Below are 19343 nucleotides of genomic sequence, written 5' to 3' on the forward strand. Positions count from 1 at the left end.
ACAATGTAGCTCTGGGCTAGTGAAGGCTAATATAGTTAAGCCACTGGAATGAGAGAAAAACGTGGCAACATTTGTGTTTTGTTTTATTTCCATGCTAATTCTAATTGGACTTATTTAACCAAGATATTAAAATTAGTACAAAAATTTTATCAAGGTTTAAAAAGGAATTTTCAGTTTTAAATCAATAGTTTTCTCCAGAACTTCAAGTCTCAGTATAGTCTTACAGAGTAATAATCCAAAAATGTGTGTTAATGGTCTGTCTAAACTGCAAAATGAAAACTACATTTATGTAGCTCAAGTTATTTTAACTGATTGCTGATAACTAATAATGTTTCCAAGCACAAGCTTGCATATTACAGGTGACATGAATTCCAGAAGAGATCTTAAAAGGTACAATCTAAGATGTGATATATAACAGAGGATTTAAAAGCAGCTATACCAAGAAAGTAAGAATTATGAGTTGATTGTAAATAAATTGTATGTTTCTATTAATGTGTTGTAATTGTTTTGTGCTTGTCTGTCTGTTCATTCAATGTCAGTGTATATTGTGATATCTCCGGATGGTAAATATAAATCAGTAGAAATTTTTAAAAGAGCTCTATTCAAATGGCCAAAAATTAAATAAGCGCTTATATTAATACTTAAGTTTATTATATAAATACATAAGTTTAAATGTTAATAAGATATCTACAATAATAAAAATTGTAAGTCTTGAATAACAAAATTAACTGTAAGTCTTCATAAAAAGTTGTTCTTGCCTAGATTGAAATAAATAACTTATTTTTCTTCACAGGATAATATGAAGAATGTAAAACTTAATTGAATATTAAAAAAGGTTAAAAGTTTGTGGGAATGCTGATTGAAATATAAAAAATTTTTTTTCTAAAAAATGTGTTTTGTCCTAAAGTAGGATGGCTAATTTTTCATAAACTCTTGAAACTTCATTTGCATGTGGCAAGTTGTAGAAGGTATTGTGATAACTTTAAGTAAGGGAATGTGTTCTGTGAAGATAAAATTTGTCTAAAAACGATATAATTATAGTCTATATGGTTATAAATAATTATAAAAGGTCTTATGAAGCATTGTTTACATTAAAGTGTTTAAGTGGCTAATTCCAAAAGGTCATTATTAAACAAACCTGAATTAGTAATAATAATAATAATAATAAAAGGTAATTTTATAACAGGAAAGATTGACAGCAGCCAGCCTCCCCTGCCAACTTGCTTTTAGGAAACTGTTTCTGATATTGCATGCTACTAAGTATTTAAAGTAAAGAAAAGTTCATTATTTTAACAACCTTGTTTAGTGTTCACGGTATTATGTTATAAAAGGTTTGCTTGATAACTTCGTATGTAGGCTATATGGAATGTGTTTTTATTGTTAAGGAAACAGAAGATGATTTTGTCCTAAGATAAAATGATTGGTTATTAAGAAAGGGTAAAATATGGAACAAAACCTGAGTAAACGCTGAAAGTGCAAAAGGTTCGTGAAAAAGGAATTTTTATAGTTAAAGTTGAATAAGATTTGATGGGTCTATCTATAAAATTTTAAAGGCTTTAGTATCAAGTAGTATGCTGATGCAAAGTTAAAATTTTTATTCTTTCTCAAGGCCTCTCATCGTTAATCTGTTTTGGTAAAAGTTCTTATCCTCAATAATCAGTATACAAAGAAAGTCTGTCTTATCAAAATAGCTTCTTGTGCTTCTTGTTCTCATCATTTCCTCAGTGTTCTAAGAAAGGAAAGTTTTATCTCTTTTAAAGAAACATAATGTTCAAAACTGCTTTCTCAAAACCTAACCCTGAATAGTAGCCTTTTATTCCAAACTAATTATAAGAGATTTGTTCTTTTACCTTGAAAGAAAAATTAAAGTAATAATTGAGTTCATTTAATATGTTATAAGTTAAATAAAAGGTGTTTTAAAGTGTTATAAAATTAACAAGTTTTTTCTTCCCTTAAACCCTCTATTAATTAAAGTCGTATGAATAAAAGGTTTCTATAAATGCTTAAAAGTGTATAAAGTTACCAATATTTCAGCATAATATTAAAGAAAAGTACAATGTGGTTATTTATGGTTTTAATTATTATAAAAGAGTATGTGTCACAGAAACAACCTCTTATCATAGATTAAATTAACAACACTAGTATGCAGCAATCCCAAACACTGCTAGTTTGTTGCAAAAAGTTAAAGTCCAGCTGTATTGCTATCACTTTGTTTTAAAACTTGCTAAGACTTTCTTTAGTGTCTTCTTACACAAATCAAGCCAGCTGCATTCCTCTATCTATAAAAAACCTAACAATGAACTTTTGCAGTGCTTTTCAGGACTATGTGCATAGCCCAACCATCTTGTACAGTATTTACTGATAGTAATAGTAATAAAAAAGCAGCATACATTACTTCTCAAAAAGAACAGGTTTAGCAAACTCCTTATTCATCTGCTCAATGCACAGAGCTTTCAGCCGTCATTAAAGTTTTACAAATGTTTTAAGAGCCCTTGAACATTGTCTCTGACTCTAAATATGTAAGTCTTATTGTCAAGCATATTAAAACAGCTCATATCTTTGCTACCGATGAGTTATCTTAACTTTTCACTGACTTGCAACATCTCATCAGGTTAAAACAGCATCCTATTTACATTACTCACATACGCTCTCATACCTCTTTGCCTAGTCCTATGACAGCAAATAATGCTCAAGCTCATTTATTAGTAGGATGTTTACAAGGTGCTCGTGATAACCATGCTCTAACTCACATTAATGCTAAAGGCCTGCGAAATAAATATCAAAAGTTAATAAAACTACAGGCACAAAAAATTATTCACGCTTGCCCTACTTGTGAACCACTAACAGTGGTGCCTTTTCAGGCTGGAACTAAGCCCAGAGGCCTGACTCCTAATCAATTATAGCAGATGGATGTTACTCACATACCATCCTTTAGAAAACTACAATATGTTCATGTTTATATTGACACTTATTCTCTTTTTACGTGGGCTACTGCTCAAAGTGGGGAATGGTTTCATCATGTTCACTCACACCTCTGGTCTGCTTTTGCTGTAATGGGATGCCCTGTGAAAATTAAAACTGATAATAGACCTTCTTACACTAGTAAATCCTTTGAATCTTTTTGTTTAAAATATGATATTGAACATGTTGCCGGCATTCTTTATAATCCTACAGGTCAAGCCATTGTTGAACGCAGCCATCATACCCTAAAAACTATGCTTTTAAAACAAAAAGGGGGAGATGATAGTATTATAACACCAAAAGATTAATTAGCAAAAGCTTTATTTACTTTACATTTTCTTAATGTTTATAATTCATTAACACCTGCGGAATGTCACTCTGGAAAATGTCAAACATCTACAGTAGACACAGGAAATGAAGATCAACTGATATTCTGGAAAGATATTTTAAGCAATGAATGGAGGAAAAAAAGGCAGGATTAAAGTAAGGGGGTGAGGCTATGCTCTTATCATTTCAGAAAATGGAGAACAAATTTAGTTATCTGCGAAAAGGATTAAACCCCAGAATGAAGAGATGGAGTCTTCTACAACTTCTGATGATGGTGATCATAAGTAATAAGGAAGCTGCCAGTAATTACACTTATTAGGCCTATATACCTGACCCCCCATTACTTAGAGTGTTAACCTGGAAAAATCCATTCTTTCATATATATCTGAATAAAACCCATATATTCCCTAAACCAATTGATAATCGATTGCCAATTAAACCCTATAAAGAAAGACAAAGAATCGATAATCTCATATTACCATTTGATTATCAACCCTTATGCATTAGTAACCGTCCTTCCTGTATGTAGGTTAAAAATCAGGCCATAATTATCTTCGAAAATAGTAATACTCAGTTTATTGTGACTTTGTTTCCCTCTTACAATTTAATCATAACCAAGAATCCTACTTATGATTGTCGGAGAATTAACTATAATCCAAAAATGCTCTATTCTATAAAAATGAGGCCTTGCATCCTAGTAGCCATTACCCCACAACTAACATACTATGGAGAAGGCAAACTAAAAATTTTACTATCCCCATCTGTGTCAAAGAGAGCCGCCTTCCTCCCTATATTGGTAAAAAATTAGCCTCACAGGTTCAGTCGCTGCAGCTGCCACAGCAGGTGGTGCTCTTGGTCATGGCCTCATCAGCTTGCAATACTTTAAACAACAATGACAAATTAGAGTAGAATCCAGTGCGCAGTCTCTTGACTCTCTGCAGCGGCAACTAACATCCCTCGCCCAAGTAGCCTTATAAAACCATAAGGCCTTAAACTTACAGCTGAAAAAGGGGGAACCTGCCTTTTTCTCCAGGAGGAATGCTTCTACTATATAAATGAATCTAGTATTGTTGAGCAAAATGTTAAAAAATTGCGAGAATTGCGAGAAGGAATATTGCCCTCCCAATCAACCTCCTCCTTATCCGCCTGGCTCACCTCTCCCCTCGTAACGTGCCTAGGTCCCCTCCTCAGCCCTCTAATCGCTCTCCTTTTAATCTGTGCATTTGCACCTTGCCTTCTTAAATTCCTCCAAGAAAGGATGAAGCAAATCTCTGCCCATGTGAGGTTTCTTGCCGCTGTTCATCAATATCAGCCTATCGGACCGAAGAACAAACAACAAACCTTTGAAAATGCAAATCTCTTATGTTGCCTCATCGCCAACCTGTACCCTAATGGCGTTTCCTTGCCTGTCCTCCCTGCCCATGGTCACAACTGCCCCTATCGCAGCTAACCCTTCTCTGTTTAATTAATATCGCTGAACAGCTTTGGTAAGGAAAACAGCTTCAGTGAGGAGTTTAGTGGCTCAAACGAGCAGCAGGTGCCCTGGCCAAACAAGACCAGGGCAGGTGTGGCTTCACCCACTAATCTCAGTACATCATGCATGTCGTGCGCGGTGTGGAGCTCCCTGTTATAGCTTGCTATATTTGCAAGTCATTTGTCGTTGAGGCGCTGGTCTGGTTAGCCAATGACGGGCAATTGGGCTGACCCATCAGTCAACCTAAGACAGGGACGTGGCCTTTCACTGCCAAGATTCCCAATGACAGGTAAGACTGATCACTGAGCGGGTGCAGCCCTGACCTAAGACAGGCACAGCCCCCTCAGTACGGGAGCGCCTTGCAGCCACACGTCACCACTGAGCATAAGCCCTGCCCTAACGTAAGCCTTCGCCAGCTGTTCCTTTCTTCAATTCATAACACATTAAACAGAGAAGGGGGACCTGTGGGGAGCCACCTGCTGTGAGGTCTGTTTACAGCCTCCAACAACATGGCGGATCTCATAACTACTACAGCCCTGCCCTGCCACTTCCTTCTTCTTCCTCTTTGTTTCTTTGTTCTCCTCTTCCCGCCAAAACTCTGGTAACCACAGCAGCACGCATGCACAAGGCGCGAAACTCCGCAGACCTGGCACGAACTTTCAGCCAATCCCCTCCTTGGACGTCTGCCATCAGCAAGACCAGCCTATCACCTATGGACACGCTCCCTTCCCTCAGTATAAATCCCAATGCTCTACACCCAATAAACAAGGCTTGATCAGAATCCTGTCTTGCCTCCATTCTTTCTCGTCACCTGCTCCCACTTCTTCCCACAGGCCCCTGGAATCCGCCCCTGCTGGTTCGGACACTGGTTCTCTTGAAGGCTACAGAGATCCACAGGGATATGGTCATGGCAGATGGATCTGGAATTCTGTGCCATGTCAGAGAGCCCTACTCTGGAATTTGTGCTCCTGAATGAGATGGAGCATGACATAAATATGACCTGCCTACACATGCCTCTTCTGTCACTTTTACTGAACTTGTGGTTGGCACTAGGAATGGTGCATACTCAGGGGACTTGAATCTCTGGACTTCCCATGTGCCAGCTGGGTGCTGAGCCTCAGCAGAGTTGCGACTCCTACTCTCTGGTTCATTGGACTTACCCAGGTAAGCTAACAGGGAGGTGAAGATGGTCAACCACCACACCAGGGAATTAAGAGTGCCAACAACTACAAGCAGAGGAATTGCATCTATCACCCATGTGTAATCTAAGCCTCCTCTTGATTTAGAGGTGAAGTGGACATCACCATCTCAGGGTCCACAGAATGGAGGAATAAAATATGGATTAGAATGAACTTACTGATACTCTACTAATAAAACTATTGTGACTAGTAGAAAAAATTGTATCACTGAGGTGGAAAAAATGGCCACAGTAGTTGCTGAGGGCAGGGAGAAGGAAGAAGAGATGTGATGTGGGAGCATTTTTGGGACCCTGAGTTGACCTAAATGATATTGCAGGGTCAGATGCTAGACTTTATATATCCTGCCATAGCCCACTGAATGTACTGGGGGAGTGTGAACTACAGGGTAAACTATTATCTATGTGTTGCAGCAGTGCTCCAAAATGTGTTCCCCAAGTGTGATGAATGTGCCACAATGATGGAGGAGGTTGTTGGTGTGGGAGGAGAGGGATGGGGCGGGTATACGGGAGCCTCTTATATTTTTTAATGTCAATTTTTTGTGATGTATATATCTTCAAAAAATACAATTTACAAAAATGATGGGGTGAGGAGGTGTGGAGTAGGGTATATGGAAACCTTTTAAGGTTTTTATATTTTTTAATGTAACATTCTTTGTGACGTATTAACTTTAATTTTAAAAAGTGTAAAAAAATAAGGGGGGAGTGTAACTACAGACTAAAGCAGATTTATTGTTATTATACTTATCTTGTGTTAAGGGAATCATTTGTAATATTGATATAAAATTAAAATAAAAAAATTAAAAACAAAAACAAAAAAATTAGCAATGCAAGAGAGAGGACAGTGAAATAGGTACTCTTGTATGGATGGTAAATTAAAGTGATAAAATCATTTTGAAAAGCAATTTGGCAATACCATAAACATCAAGAAAACATGGTAAAGAGCTTCATCTCTGAAGCCAAACAGACCTAAATGTGAAACTATTCGCCATCCATATGGCTGTAGGCAAGTTACATAATTTTTCTGTATCTTAGTTTTATCATCTATAAGATGAAGAATATACCACCAACCTGTCAGAGTTTTTGAGAGCATTAAATGAGATGATGTATGTAAAATATAGAGCAAAGCACCTAGGACTTATTAAGGATGTAATAAAAGGCAGCAGCTATTGGTGTTATCCTTTTTACTTTTAATTCTCAAAAATTATCCTAAGTAAATATGGAAAAGGTTTCTATATAAAGATGTTAAAAGCAGAGTAAGATAAAATAACAATAAAAAGGAAATATACCTTGTATGTGCACTGTAGTAAGTGATAAAATATTATGTAACCATTGAAATTGTTTTGAATGAAATAAGGGAAAAATTAATATGCACTAACATTTTAAAATGTTTAGAGATGAAGTGAAAAATCAGAAAACAAGGCTGTATTTACTATACAGTCACAATTCTGGAAATAAACAAAATAAAACTAAGATAGGAAAAATCCTGAAAGTAAATAATCAAAATTTTAATAGTGATTGTGTTTAGATTCATTAATCATTGAACAAATATTTAATGAGTATCTTCTCTGTGTCAGGCACTGTGCTTGATGCTGGGAATCCAGCAGTGAACAAAACACACAAAAATACTTGCTATCAGGGAGCTTCTATTCTAGTGCATGGTCAAACTATGGGGTATTTTTAGTATTTCTCCAAAATTTCCTTAATGAATATGTGCTAACCTCTCATAATGAAAATTACTTTTTTTTTTCAAATTTTCTACTACAAAAAATACCCGTGAAATTCTAATGCCAGCAATTAGGTTATTCATTCTAAGAGTAAGGTACTTTCACTATCAAAGAAAAGAAGAGCATTAAAATGCAAGATTCATATATTCTTTCAATGCAGCAAATTAAAAACAATTTTATTATTTTAAACTTTAGAAAACTTTGGTTCAGGGAAGTCTAGTGATTTGTAACTAATGACTAATGTTGCAATTTTGCCACTCTGAATAAAGGTGTCTAGATTTAGTTAAGCAAAATCAATCTGGGAATAAAGAATAATTCCATTTTTACCCTACTTCTTAACTACATTTGGAAAAAACTGTAATGGGGAACTTTAGTCCAAACAAGTTAACTTTACACAGAGTGACAACAAAATCTCTCTGGTTTACACATATTATATCAGTTTGAGTAAATCTATTCTTTAAATTAGTTCATTTATTATTACCCTAGTGCAAAAAAAGTAGATTTGTTTTCCTAGGTTATAACATTTAATCTGTGTCCATGGAGATGCTGTTATCTAGATGTGTGGAATCCTATATACATTTGAGCTTCTGAGGTGTCTTAAGTGATTGGTAAGATTCTAGACATCACAGATCAAGCAGTACTAAATTAGCACTAAATTTAGGATTACCGCCAAATTTTATTATTCCCAAAATCATAGCAAACTCTGTTCTTATTCATTAGATAATCAGTAATTTTGCTAACATAATATTATATGGTACAAACAATGCAGCTCTATAAGATTACTAATGCAGTAGAGCATGTGCACCTTAAAAGAATTTAGAGCAAATTATCCTTATGAATAAGCAGAAATTTAAATACTGTTAAAGCCAGTGGGTAGAGAGAGATTTCTGCCTCACTTGATACATCTATATAGTAGTAATATAGTAATAATATAAGTATAACAATAGGTAACATGAATTGCACACTAAGTGCCAGGCTCTCTCTAAGCCAAACTCAGCATATAAATGCACAATCTTCCCCCCAGTGTGGGACATGACTCCCAGTGATAAGTTTCCCTGGCACCCAAGGATTATTTACCAAGCACTGACTAGTGATGAATCTAGAAAAAAGACCTTGACCAAAGGGAGAAATATTAAAACAAATAAGTTTATATGGCTAAGAGACTTCAAAGTGAGTTGGGAGGTTATTTCAGAGTTTATGCTTATGCACAACTCAGCAGGCTCTCATTGACAGCCACAGTAAACAGTGCCTCAAACAGCAGGGTTCTTGAGGATTCTAGAGACATCTAGACACTATAGGCAGGGCAGACAATCTCAGAAATTTGGCACCCTGTCAATGGGTCTCACTGTGAAATAAATGCTCCCCAATGTAACAGTTAGACTCATAATTTCCCTACACATGGCTCTTTTCCCCCTTTTATTTGAACCTATAATTAGCACTATACTTGTTAAATATATGTCTCAGAGACTTAAATCTTCAGTTTGTTCTTATGGCAGTTGAGCCCTGAATCTCAGTAGAGTTGTAACACCTACTCCTATTCACCAGTACACTGGACTCTCCCAGGACAACTAACAAAAGGTTGATGATGGACAATGTCCATCCCAGGAAGCAGAGAGTGTGTGCAACTGCCAGCAATACAGTCCCATCCATCTGCCCCATGGGATCTAAGCCCCCTCTCAATCGGAGACAGGGTGGGCATCACCATCCCCAAATCCTCAAGATTGACGAATAATCAAACATAAGGGGGGAAAGCAACTATGGACTAAAGTATACCTATTATTATTCTAGCAAAGAAAGAACTTGTATCATTGATATAAAGGCAGTAGTCACCAGAGGTTCTGAGGGGAAGAAGATGGAAGAATAGGTGTAACATGGGGCATTTTAGGGACATTGGTATTGTCCTGCATGACACTGCAATGATGGATACAGGCCATTATACATTTTGTCAAAACCTATAAAATTGTGCAAGGCAAAGGTAAACTGTGATGTAAACTATAGTCCTTGGTTAGTACAATGCTTCAATATGGGTTTATCAATTGTAACAAATGTACCACACTAATGAAAGAGGTTAATGTGGGAAAGTGGGGGAGGGGGCAGGATATATGGGAATCCCCTATATTTTCCATGTAACATTTATGTAATCTAAAGCTTCTTTAAAAATAAAAAAATGTATATTAAAAAAACCTATGTGCCAGGCATGGGGTTAAATGCTTTACATATATTTTGTCATAAGATCTCAGAACAAACACAATGAGGTAGATAGTATTATTATAATATCCCTTTTAAAGATGAAGAAACTGAAGCACAGAAAAGTTAAGTGACTTGCCCAATGACCCACAGCTGTGTATTAAGATGTTTATTCTGTGATGTGTACATTCTAGTCACTTGAGAATCCTGACAAAATTAATAGCAATATAACAGTAACTACAGAAAACGTAGCATTCCGAAAGTTTTTCTATCAACAGCTAACCCTTCTTCATGGTTATAGACAACTTCAGAAGGGTAAGGCAGCTATAATGCTCTACAAAGCTAAAAAAATATGATCACTTATTCAGCTCTTTTATTTTTTTACTACTTTTTAAATTTTCCTACTATTCTTTCTCCTCCCTCCCTCCTTCCCTTCCTTCCTTCCTTCCTTCCTGGTAATCTTCTGCCATTCCTATGTTATCAGTTTTCTTCTTAGCCAGCATCAAATTATACCTATTGTTATCTTAAATTCAACAAATTGGTGGTGGTATTTCAAAATTGTGTGCTCTTTACACACAGTGATGATACCTTCAAGAAGTTTTTCATTAGCCATTTCGCCTTTCAAGAGGATTTTCATCTTTAAGAAAAGTCCAGCTGGATTCAAATGTTCCTATTTTAAACAAAGAAATCACAATGATATTAGAACTGTGGAATGTAAAAGACCACTTTCAAGTAATTGCCCATTTCAGTCAAACCACAGCAGGATGACTCATGATCCAAGAAAATCAAAATTATAAAAGATCATATCATAACATCCAGTCTATCCCTGAGGGTATTTTATTTAAAAAATTTTTTTTAAATTAATAGATCACAAGGAAAGTTACATTAAAAAAACATAAAAAAATAAAAAACGTAAGAATTCCCATATAACCCACTCCCCACTCCCCACCACATCATTTTTGTAAATTGTATTTTTTGAAGATATATACATCACACAAAAAATGTTACACTAAAAAATATAAGAGGTTCCTGTATACCCCCCCACCCCCCTCCTCCCACTCCAACAACCCCTGAGGATATTTTCTGATAATTCATTCAATCTAAATGAAATAACGTGAGGAAAACAACATGTAAACATTCCCATTAAGTGACAAGCATTTAATGGCAAGGTTAATACTTAAACTGTGTGAATCTGAGGTTATGTTCTTGATAAGCAAAACCCCAAACCTCAATTATCTTTATTTTCTTTTAAGACTCTAATAATGACTAAGGTCCTTTGCAAACAATGATTGCATATGAAAAAAGAAATGCATTGTCTTTTGTATAGGACATGACTATGTTAGCTACCATTAATAACAATGTACTCTGAATACTGTTTCCAAGACATTGTTAGCTGGCTCTAAGCCATCTGTGAAATCTGGCCTGGTTCTACTTTTGACTGACAGAATAAATTTTTTTAAAACAGCTGGCAAAAATTTAAAGTGCAATCTTGGCCCACAGAACAGAACTTTTCTCTCTACAAAGCCCATTATCCTCTACATGAACATCATCCTCATTAGCTCCATACTTCTCAAATTACAGCTATTCATGTGTGAGATGCATCAACAATGGAAAGTTAGCAGAAGTAAGCACTGGTATTAAAATAGTTGTCAAATATAAATGACACCAATACAAAGAATAAACTAGTGTTACCTATTTTAATTTACTGCATTAACATTTTTCCTAAGAAAATGTTCGAGTATGTCTAGGGTTCAATCCCTTTTACCTCCAGATATGTACAAATTTTCCAGATTTTAGCAGGATCTATTTTCCTTAAGCTTACTATACTCATTCAAGTTAACATCCTGTTTTTCCTCTTTGATTTCATTACCAAACAGCTCCAGGGAATGGGCCAAACTTTGCTTCCATTCCATCATCTTCTATAAACATTTGTGCTGCAGTGTCCATCTTTACTGTCTTTTGAAACTCCTTTTAGAGATCATGATTTTGTTAAATTCATCAGCTTTCTCCCTACCATCAATATTCTTGTCTTCTCTGTAACTTTTCTGACTGCTGTTTCTCAATGCTCTTCCTTAGATTTTTGTTTGATATTTTATTCTTTTTGCCTAAAAGTTATTAAGACACAGGCTCTAGGTGCAACAAACATAAGGCACGTGTTGTAAATCATCTTTCAAAGATGATGAAGGTGAGGCCCAGATGGAGTTAAATAACTTACCCATGGTCACATGGTTAATAAGTAGTAGAACAGAAATTTGAATTTTGATCTGTCTGACTCTAAAGGTTATAATTGTTCCACTACAATATGCTGTCTCCCTTGAAGCTCTTTCTCCCCTTGGCATGTTAACTACACTGTCAGGGTCTCTTGCAACTGTAAAGATGACCTCTCCATTTTTTGTGTGTGAAGTATATCACAGACAGACACACACACACACACATGAATATATATGTTACAGAACAATAGTAAAAAAAAGCCCATGTAATCACCACCCAAGTTAAGAAATAAAATATTACCACCACCATAGAGGTCTCCTATGGACCCTTCCCCATTTATATCCTCCTCACTTCCCTACAGAGATAAACACCATCCTGAATTTTGTGTAATAATTCCCTTGTTTTTATTTATACATATACCATATATTGTTTAGTTTTGCCTGCATTTGAACTTCACTTAAACAAAATCATAAGGTAGATAAATTCTTCTGTGACTTTCTTCTTTCATTCAATATAGTTTTTTGAGATTCAAGCATGTTGATATATGAAACTAATTTATTAATTGTCATTATTGTATAGTAGTGGTTCTCAAAGGGTGGTCCCTGAAACAGCAGCTTTAGTATCACCTGGGAACTATTCAGAAATGCAAATTTCTCTAATCTCACCCAAGGCTTACTGAATCAGAAACTCTGAGGGTAGAGCCTAGCACTGTGTTTTTTAAAAATCTTTCCAGGTAATACTTATGCATGCTAAAGTTTGAGAATAACTACTGTATAATGTTCCATTATATGACTATATCACCATTTATTTAGTCATTCTATTTTGGACAGTGAAGTTATTACCAACTCATTTGCTATTATAAACAATCCTACCAAAATCTGTATACCTTTTTCAGTATATAAAAGCTAGAGTTTCTCTAGAAAATACACCTAGAGTGAAGTAGCTAGGTGGTTGGGTATAGTAAAGTTCAACTTATCAAATAAGGTCAAACAATACTCAAGAAACTAGGAATAGAAGGGAATTTCATCAACCTGATAAAGGGAATCTTAAAAACACCCAACATCTAATATCATATGCATAATAGTACAGTACCGAAAATTTCCCTCCCTAATATCAGGAACAAGACAAAAATATCCGCTCTTGCCATTTCTATTCAACATCATAGTGGACATTCTTGCCACAGAAATTAGAGAACAAAAAATATAAAGGTGATTTAGATTTGAAAGGAAGACAAAAAACTATTTTCAGATTGACATGTATTTAGAAAATCTTAAAAATAATCCACTAAGAACCATTAAAGCTAAAAAAAAATCAAGTTCAGCAAGGTTGCAGGATAAAAGTCAATATAAAAAAATCAATCATATATATATATATACACTAGTGATGAATGATCCAAAAATGAAACTAAGAAAATAATTCCATTTACAATAGCATCTAAAAGAATAACATACACTGAAATAAATTTAACAAAAGAAGTGCCTGACTTGTATACCAAAAACTACAAAATATTGTTGAAAGAAATTTAAGACCTAAATAAATGGAAAGACCTCCCACATTACTGGAATGGAAGACTTAACATTGTTAAGATGGCAATACTTTCCAAATTGGTCTACAGAGTCAACACAATCCCTATCAATATCCCAGTTGACTTCCTTGCATAAATTAACAAATGGATCCTGAAATTCACAAAGAAATCCAAGAGACCCAGAATAGCCAAAACAATCTTGAAAAACAGTAAAATTGGAAAACTAAAAGTTCTCAATTCCAAAGTGATTATACATTCACACTGCCATTGGTTGTGGATGAGAGTTCCCTGTGTTCCAGGTCCTTTTTCCTTTTTTTTTTTTTAAGATTTATTTATTTATTTATTTTTCTCCCTCCCCCACCCCAGTTGTCTGTTCTCTGTGTCTATTTGCTGCATCTTCTTTGTCCACTTCTGTTGTTGTCAGTGGCACGGGAATCTGTGTTTGTTTATGTTGCGTCATCTTGTTGCGTCAGCTCTCTGTGTGTGTGGGGCCATTCCTGGGCAGGCTGCACTTTGTTTCATGCTGGGCAGCTCTCCTTATGGGGCACACTCCTTGCGTGTGGGGCTCCCCTACGCGGGGACACCCCTGCGTGGCACAGCACTCCTTGCGCACATCAGCACTGCGCATGGGCCAGCTCCACACGGGTCAAGGAGGCCCGGGGTTTGAACCGCGGACCTCCCATGTGGTAGACGGACGCCCTAACCACTGGGCAAAGTCTGCCGCCCCTCCACATCCTTTTCAACACTTACTTAGCATTGTCAGACTTGCACATTTTTGCCAACTTTCCAGGTTACAAATTTCATCTCTTTGGTAAGAAAATGGTTGCAAGACATTTTTTTGGTAACAGTTTTACAATTCACATACCATGCAATTCCCCCACTTAAATGCACAATTCAAAGATTTTTGGTATATTTACAAAGTTGTGCAACCATCACCCAAAAAGAAATCTTGTACCCTTTAGCAGTCATTCTCCACTCCTCACAGGAACCCACGCCCCTCCACTCTAGGCAACCACTAGTCTAATTTCTGTCTCTATAATTTGTCTATTTTGGCATTTCTTATAAATGGAATTACACAATATGTGGTCTTTTGTGACTGGCTTATTTCATTTGGCATAATGTTCAAGGTTCATCCATGTTATAGCATGTATCAGTCCTTCATTTATGCCAAAGTTTTTATGTGGACACATGTTTTCAATTCTCATGGGTACATACCTAGGAGTGAATTGATGGGTCATATGGGAATTCTATGTTGAACTTTTTGAAGAACCACCAAAACATTTTCTAAAGCAGCTGCACCACTTTATATTCCAGCCAGCAGTGTGTGAGTTCTAATTACTCCACATCTTTGCTAACAATTGTTACTGTCTGTTCTTTTTTACTGTAACCATCCAAGTGGGTGAGAACTGGTATTTCATTGTGCTTTTGATTTCCATTTTTCTGATGACTAATGATCTTGATCATGTTTTCATGTGCTTACTGGCCATTAGTATATTTTCTTTGGAGAAATGTTTATTCAGATCATTTGCCAATTTTATTTTTTTTTTTTTGTTTTTTGTTTTTTGTTTTGTTTTTTAATTTTTTTATTTTTTATTGACTTTGTAATAATATTACATTAAAAATATATATGTGAGGTCCCATTCAACCCCACCCCCCCACCCCCCCCTCTCCCCCCCCCCCAACAACACTCGTTCCCATCATCATGACACATCCATTGGATTTGGTAAGTACATCTTTGGGCACCTCTGCACCTCATATACATTGGTTCACATCATGGCCCATACTCTCCTCTATTCCATCATGTAGGCCCTGTGAGGATTTACAATGTCCGGTGATTACCTCTGAAGCACCATCCAGGGCAGCTCCATGTCCCGAAGACGCCTCCACCTCTCATCTCTTCCTGCCTTTCCCCATACCCTTTGTCCATTATGTCCACTTTTCCCAATCCAATGCCACCTCTTCTATGTGGACACTGGATTGGTTGTGTCCATTGCACCTTTATGTCAAGAGGAGGCTCAGATTCCACCTGGATGCTGGATGCAATCCTCCCATTTTCAGTTGTAATCACTCTAGGCTCCATGGTGTGGTGGTTGTCCTTCTTCACCTCCATCTTAGCTGAGTGTGGTAAGTCCAATAAATCAGATTGTAGGTGCTGGAGTCTGTTGAGGCTCAGGATCTGGCTATCACATTGTCAGTCCAGAGATTCAAATCCCCTAAATATATCTTAAACCCCAACATTAACTGCACCTCCAGCACATTAGCATGAAAGTCTTATGAAGGGAGATCCCATCTGAGTCCAGATTCATCACACATAAACACCATTTCCAAAGAGGGGCCATCTGCCCTGGTAGTTAACCCCATCGGCCATGACCATAACTCCCATGGGTCTCTTTAGCCCTCAAAGGAACCAATATCTGGGGGTTGTATCTGCTTTATCTGTCTCTCTGACTCTGCTCAGTTGTGCATGAGGGCAAACCTTCTGCCAGCCTCCAGACTCTTTTTTAGAAACTCGTAGCCATATAAACTCATTTCTCCTTTCCATTTCCCCCTTACTTTAGGTCAAACAGCATTTTAAAGTCATGGTATTTTATGTAGACATGGATATTCTGCTGATCCGCATTGAACCTTCCGTATAAGGTCATTTTCCAGTTGCATCATCAGTTGGTAGTTGATAGTGGTCCCTCGTTGCCAGGGAGGCTCATCCCCGGGTGTCATGTCCCACGCTGGGGGGAAGGCATTGCATTTACATGCTGAGTTTGGCTTCGAGACTATTTGCCAATTTTAAATTGGGTGGTTTGTTTTCTTGTTATTGAGGTGAAATATTTCTTTATATATTCTGAATACTAGATGCTTAAAATATATGTGATTTGTAAATATTTTCTCCTATTATATAGGTTGTATTTTCACTTTTTTGATGGTTTTCTTTGTAGCAAAAAAACTTAATTATGATAAAGTCACATTTTATGTATTTCTTTCTTTTGGTCTTTGTGCCTTTTGAGTCTTATCTAAGCACACAAGTCTTCTGTATCTAAATGTACCAATAAACTTTCAAAAATAACTTTGTGGCCCATTCTCTCTGTCCCTCGGCATTAGCTGTTAATCAGGCTGTTTTATTTTCTGACTTCCAGGACTCAAATCCTTGCCATGTCGTCTGAAGAAGGGAAACTCTTTGTGGGAGGGCTCAATTTCAACACCAATGAGCAGGCATTGGAAGACCACTTCAGCAGCTTCGGGCCTATCTCGGAAATGGTCGTCGTCAAGGACCAGGAGACTCAGTGGTCTAGGGGTTTTAGCTTCATCACCTTCACCAACCCAGAGCATGCCTCAGATGCCATGCAGGCCATGAATGGAGAGTCCCTGGATGGCCGCCAGATCCGTGTGGACCATGCGGGCAAGTCAGCCAGGGGAACCAGAGGGGGTGCCTTTGGGGGTCAAGGGCTTGGTCGCAGCTACTCTAGAGGTGGTGGGGACCAAGGATATGGGAGCAGCCGGTATGACAGTCAGCCTGGAGGATATGGATATGGATATGGCAGGTCCAGAGACTATGGTGGCAGAAACCAGGGTGGTTATGACCGCTACTCTGTAGAAAATTACAGAGACAATTATGACAACTGAGATGAGGCATACACACATAATGTAGATACACAAGGAATAAAAATTCTTCTGATCCAGCATCGTCCTTCCAAATGGCTGTATTTATAAAGATATTTGGAGCTGTACTGAAACATCTTTGCTTTAGTACATCAACTTCTATTTTTGAATTGAGCTCCCAGGGTAGCCTGTCAAAGACCTTTTAAAAAGCTCCATGTGTTTCAAAAGTTTTCCCTTCCATTTAAAGACAAATTCAGGGACATTGTAAAGTCTGGGTATTTTTCTTTTGCTAATTTTTTATTTTGGGCTCTCAGGATTATTGGTTCCGGCAAAAAACTTTGGTCAGGAAGATATTTTTTTAAATTAATGTGCATCTAGGGACATTTTAAAAATTTGTACACAATGTTTTCTTAACACAGTTAGGAAGCAGTTTCTGAATGTACCTACAAGAAATCTCCATCAAGAACATGATTGCTAAAAGATGTTTTTTACTCTATGTTATAAGACTACCACCCTGATTATATAGAAGAGCTTCTTTAAAATGTTTGTGAATGTTATCTTTTTAAATACTGGAAGAAAGAAATATTCTGTTGTGTCTCATAGTGTTTAGTATGTCCTTCATGGAGCTGATTAAAAATTTGGAATTTGAAAACAAAAAACAACAACAACAACTTTTTGGATCAAAATAGAGCCAACAAATTTTAACTGACGCTCCCCAAAGAACATTTTAAAAATCTACTATCAGTTCCAATTCCAGCTAAGATGATGCATGACCTCTATAGCTTATATAATCTACTAATTAAAACTAAAAACTCTGAACAAGATATAAAAAGCAATGACTGGAGAACTCTGAAAAGTAAACTACTGCAGTAGGATTATGATAGGGCATCAAAACTTGGGACCATATCAGGGTGGTGAGTTACTGGTTTTCTTCTCTATTATATAATTACATATAAGGAGAAGTTTGTCTTCTACCTAAGCTCCAAGTAAAGCAAAAAAGTTTGTCCAGGGAATTTTTATCAGATCCTCCTTCATGTATATATGGAGTTCACATGAATACTATTCGTGTAGTACAAGAACTGCCAACTTGGAAAATCAAAATAAAAGCATCCAAAACAGTGATACCTCTCAAACACCTGGCTAAAGCAAGTAAAAAAGTTCTCTGTAAGACCATGCCCTCAGTCCAGGTAGTACAGGATTCTAACAGGTGAATATTCACTGCAGATGAGCAAAAAACCCAAAATTACAAATCATAGGAGGAAATATTTAACCTGAGCAAAAGTCATGACTATGAATAAACAGTAGGAATAGAATCACAAATAATTTCAGAAAATAGGCAAATCGGATAGGGACTATAAAATAGCTTGATAAAAATTACTAAAGAGGCAGGGCAAGATGGCATCTGAGTGAGTGCACCTCATAATCTCTCCTGCAAAGAAGCGGCTGAGTAGTGTTGGAGTCCTGCTGGACCATGTTGTTTTGGGTGCTTGCAGGGCAGAAGGTGTCTGGACGTCAATTTAGTGGGACGGTGACAGAGGATATTCTTGCAAGAGGTGCTAGAGGGAGCGCTTCACACTTGCTGTGTTTCCTTATCCTCCATTTCCTCTTTTCTGTGTGAATTGATTTTGGCCACCTACACTATCCCCTTTGCCCCACATCTTGCTATCATCCATCATCTACTGTTTTTCTTACATTCCACCTCCCTTTCTTTCGGCCCAAATTGTCTGACTTTTAATTTCTAATACCTTTGTTCTGTTTTCTGTCTTTTATCCACTCTTGATATTATTGTCTTTCCTTTCTCTTTCCCTTCCTCATGAAAACACTGGCTTTTTAATTCATACTATATTCCTCCCCATATTCGGTTGATTGTCTCATTATATGTACTCTACTTACTGCTACAACTCTATACAACTTACGTGAGTCTAATATCCATTCTCCCAGATCCCACATTGTTGCTATGTTAACATTTATTACCAATACTACTTTACACATTTTTTTTTCTTACCCATTTTGCTTTCCCTGGCCCTAATATTTTCCTTCAAAGTGAACTTAGCCAGCAACAAGAAAACAGAGTAAGAAGAACAAAGTGACAAAGAGAAGACATAACACTTATGCATGAACAACAACTAATTAATCCCCAAGACT

At 36.7% G+C, this 19343-nt stretch overlaps 1 protein-coding gene and 1 pseudogene across 1 annotated transcript in view; one reads left to right on the plus strand and one right to left on the minus strand.

The window, feature by feature from the left end:
* The window catches only part of TEX11 (testis expressed 11), a 546877-nt gene that overhangs the window by 330904 nt on the left and 196630 nt on the right, over positions 1-19343 (minus strand). Inside the window, exon 12 of the mRNA XM_058291673.2 lies at positions 10460-10541. Coding sequence (XP_058147656.1) covers positions 10460-10541 — 82 coding nt within the window. The remainder of the gene's footprint in view (positions 1-10459; positions 10542-19343) is intronic.
* On the plus strand, positions 16752-17491 carry LOC101430979 (RNA-binding protein 3 pseudogene; annotated as a pseudogene).

Source organism: Dasypus novemcinctus, chromosome X, assembly GCF_030445035.2.
Source record: "Dasypus novemcinctus isolate mDasNov1 chromosome X, mDasNov1.1.hap2, whole genome shotgun sequence".
In the NCBI taxonomy this organism is placed as follows: Eukaryota; Metazoa; Chordata; class Mammalia; order Cingulata; family Dasypodidae; genus Dasypus; species Dasypus novemcinctus.